Below are 2,530 nucleotides of genomic sequence, written 5' to 3'. Positions count from 1 at the left end.
CCTGCTGAGGCATCTCTGCGATTCTGCAGATAGTACAACAGCTGTTCTACTTCTGCAAGTTTGGAGGGGTGAATGAGCTTGCATTCTTCAACCACCTTTCGAGCCAGGGAAGCAATGTCTGTATTTGCATTAAGACTCTTTAGCCGAATGCTGCAACACAGATAGGTCTCTTTTCAGTTTTTAAATTTTTGTATCTTCAGTCCTTTGATTTATGTTTATATAGTTATGAATTTCTTGAAGCAGAAATGATCCTGATACCCCCAATGCCTGTGCCATGGCTTACAAAGGTAATGGCAAAGCAGTGGCTCTCTACAGCTCCAAATGGCAAGTAACTGTCAGACAGATTTGAGAGAGTGTAACTGTCCATCAGCTGACAAGCAGCAACACTAAATGCAGCTGTATGAACAGATCCCTTATAACCATCTTAGACACAGCAGCCAGTAACTTATTTGCAATACCCAAAAAAAGTGCACAGGACCGCAAAGGAATACTGCATACACAAAAAACCCAAAATGAGAAACAGCTATGGGTGTTGACTACACAGGTAGGTTCTTTTGCAGTGCCTGCAGATGCAGTGTCAGGAGTCTCCCATAGCTCTGGTAGACCTGCAGCCAGGTCCACAAGCAATGAGCAGTAAGAAATCTCTGTGGGCATTAACAATAGGATGGATCAAAAAGGAATTCCACCACGTTCCAGATGCAAGTTATGCTGATTCATCGGAAAACAGACGAACATTTCTAATATCTTCAAAAATTTGAGACAATTTAAGGATTCTCTTTTTCTTCCTCAATTATTCTTCTTCTTGCATGCACTCACACAGGTAGCCACTTCAGCTCAAATTTTCAAAAATAATTCAGTACAGAGATAAAACAAACTTAGGAAAGGTCCAAACTTGCAGCTTGGAAACTAAAGTTATGATAGTTCTCTGGGCTTTTCCAGTGGGGAACATTTTAATGCTCTTAAAAGAAAAATACCAGGCAAAACTAAAATGCAGATACCGTATTGAAATCACTAGCAGGGGTGACAGATCAAAACAACAGGAGAGCCAACAGCTAGAGCATAAGGCTGTCAGAAGGTTCAACAGTATTACTTGCTCCAACATTAACCATCATTTGAGTAGGAACCAATCACTTCACTTTTCTCTACCTCAAGTTCCCATCACATAAAATGGGAATAATCACTTTTCTTTACAAAACACCTTGAAGTACATGGATGAAAAGCAGTTTACAACATGTGTTTTAGATGTTAACTTTCCCAGGCATATGTTATTCCCTGGTTTCTAAACCCTCCGCTAATCTAGCACTGAGTTTTATAAAGGTTAGAACATATTATTTCTTACAGTCTGTTGATGCTTTGAGTTATTGAATTTATGACTCTGAAAAACAGAAAAAGCTATCTGAGCTTGCTATGACCTTACATTTTCTGACATTCCTTGCGCTCCCCCAGCATGGGATCTCCCAACTCTCCCAGAATCGTTGCTTCCACTTCATAGTGGACAATGAGGGCTTTCTCCGATGGATGTACATCTATGTTGCCTCCTTTTACCTTCCTGCCATGAAGAAAAAAAAAAAAAGAATTACTGATTAAATGAAAAGCTCAGAAAACATACCAGAACATAGATCAGTAACAATGACCCGTATCCTGTTCTATTCAGACCCTAAACCCAAGCACTGTCCTCCTTCCACACAGCTGTACCAAAGCTTAGTGCTAGTGGCATATTCTTGACTATTACATAGTCAAGTACATACAGAAACACCCAAGCCATTGGTCAAGCCTTAGTCACAGAAGTCAAGTAAGGAAGAAACAGGATGAATCTTTGATTTCTAAGTCTCCCAGCTCTCTTAAGAAACTACAGTGAGGAAAAAGATGCATTTCACAGAGGTGGTGAATTTCCCAGTTGATTCCCTGTTACATTGTCAGTATTGAGAAATCTTCTGCTAACGGCATCTATCTAGTGCAGTCATTTACAAATGGAAATTTTTCCTCAAAGACTCTTGGCTAAATCTTAACAGTTAAAAATCTACCAAGAATGAATTACAAATAATTTGAATTTCAAATTAACTATTCTCTCCTGAAGGACAAATCTCTTTGCTACTGTTCTTCACCTCATTATGTCTGTTGCCAGGCTCAGGGGATTACCACATCAACAGCTGCCATCAACAGGTATAAAATCAAGCATGTCTACCTACTTTACTACAGCTACAGACATTTTGGAAAAGCATTCTCCAGCAAAGCACGCTGGATATGTCACTGCCAAAAGGGCCTGTCCTGCTCTCTCCTCTTTTGTGCCAGCAACTCCATGTCCACACAGAGATACAAGGGCCATGAGGACAGGCCATGAAGATACACCTCATTTCTGTTTTCAAGTGATGGCAGAACCACATCCAGAGAATACAGTTACACATTTCTGTCTCTGGTGGTAAAGCTGACACTTGTCCCTTTTCCCTTTGGTACTGCCAATAGAGTATGTATAGTCATGCCATAAACCAGGCTGCTAAAACACTGCAGATGAAAAACAACTCCCTAATGT

General features: G+C 40.3%; 1 protein-coding gene across 1 annotated transcript in view; it reads right to left on the bottom strand.

The window, feature by feature from the left end:
- The window catches only part of KIFAP3 (kinesin-associated protein 3), a 69,147-nt gene extending 67,200 nt beyond the window's left edge, over nt 1-1,947 (bottom strand). The window contains exons 1-3 of the mRNA XM_009320713.1: nt 1,913-1,947; nt 1,418-1,549; nt 6-150 (exon numbers count right to left, since the gene is read on the bottom strand). Coding sequence (XP_009318988.1) covers nt 6-150; nt 1,418-1,549; nt 1,913-1,947 — 312 coding nt within the window. The remainder of the gene's footprint in view (nt 1-5; nt 151-1,417; nt 1,550-1,912) is intronic.
- Nucleotides 1,948-2,530: the final 583 nt, after the last annotated feature.

The sequence above is a fragment of the Pygoscelis adeliae genome, unplaced genomic scaffold, assembly GCF_000699105.1.
Source record: "Pygoscelis adeliae isolate BGI_AS28 unplaced genomic scaffold, ASM69910v1 Scaffold402, whole genome shotgun sequence".
Classification (NCBI taxonomy): domain Eukaryota; kingdom Metazoa; phylum Chordata; class Aves; order Sphenisciformes; family Spheniscidae; genus Pygoscelis; species Pygoscelis adeliae.
Note: the sequence above shows the minus strand (reverse complement) of the source record. Positions and strands in the feature narration are given on the sequence as shown.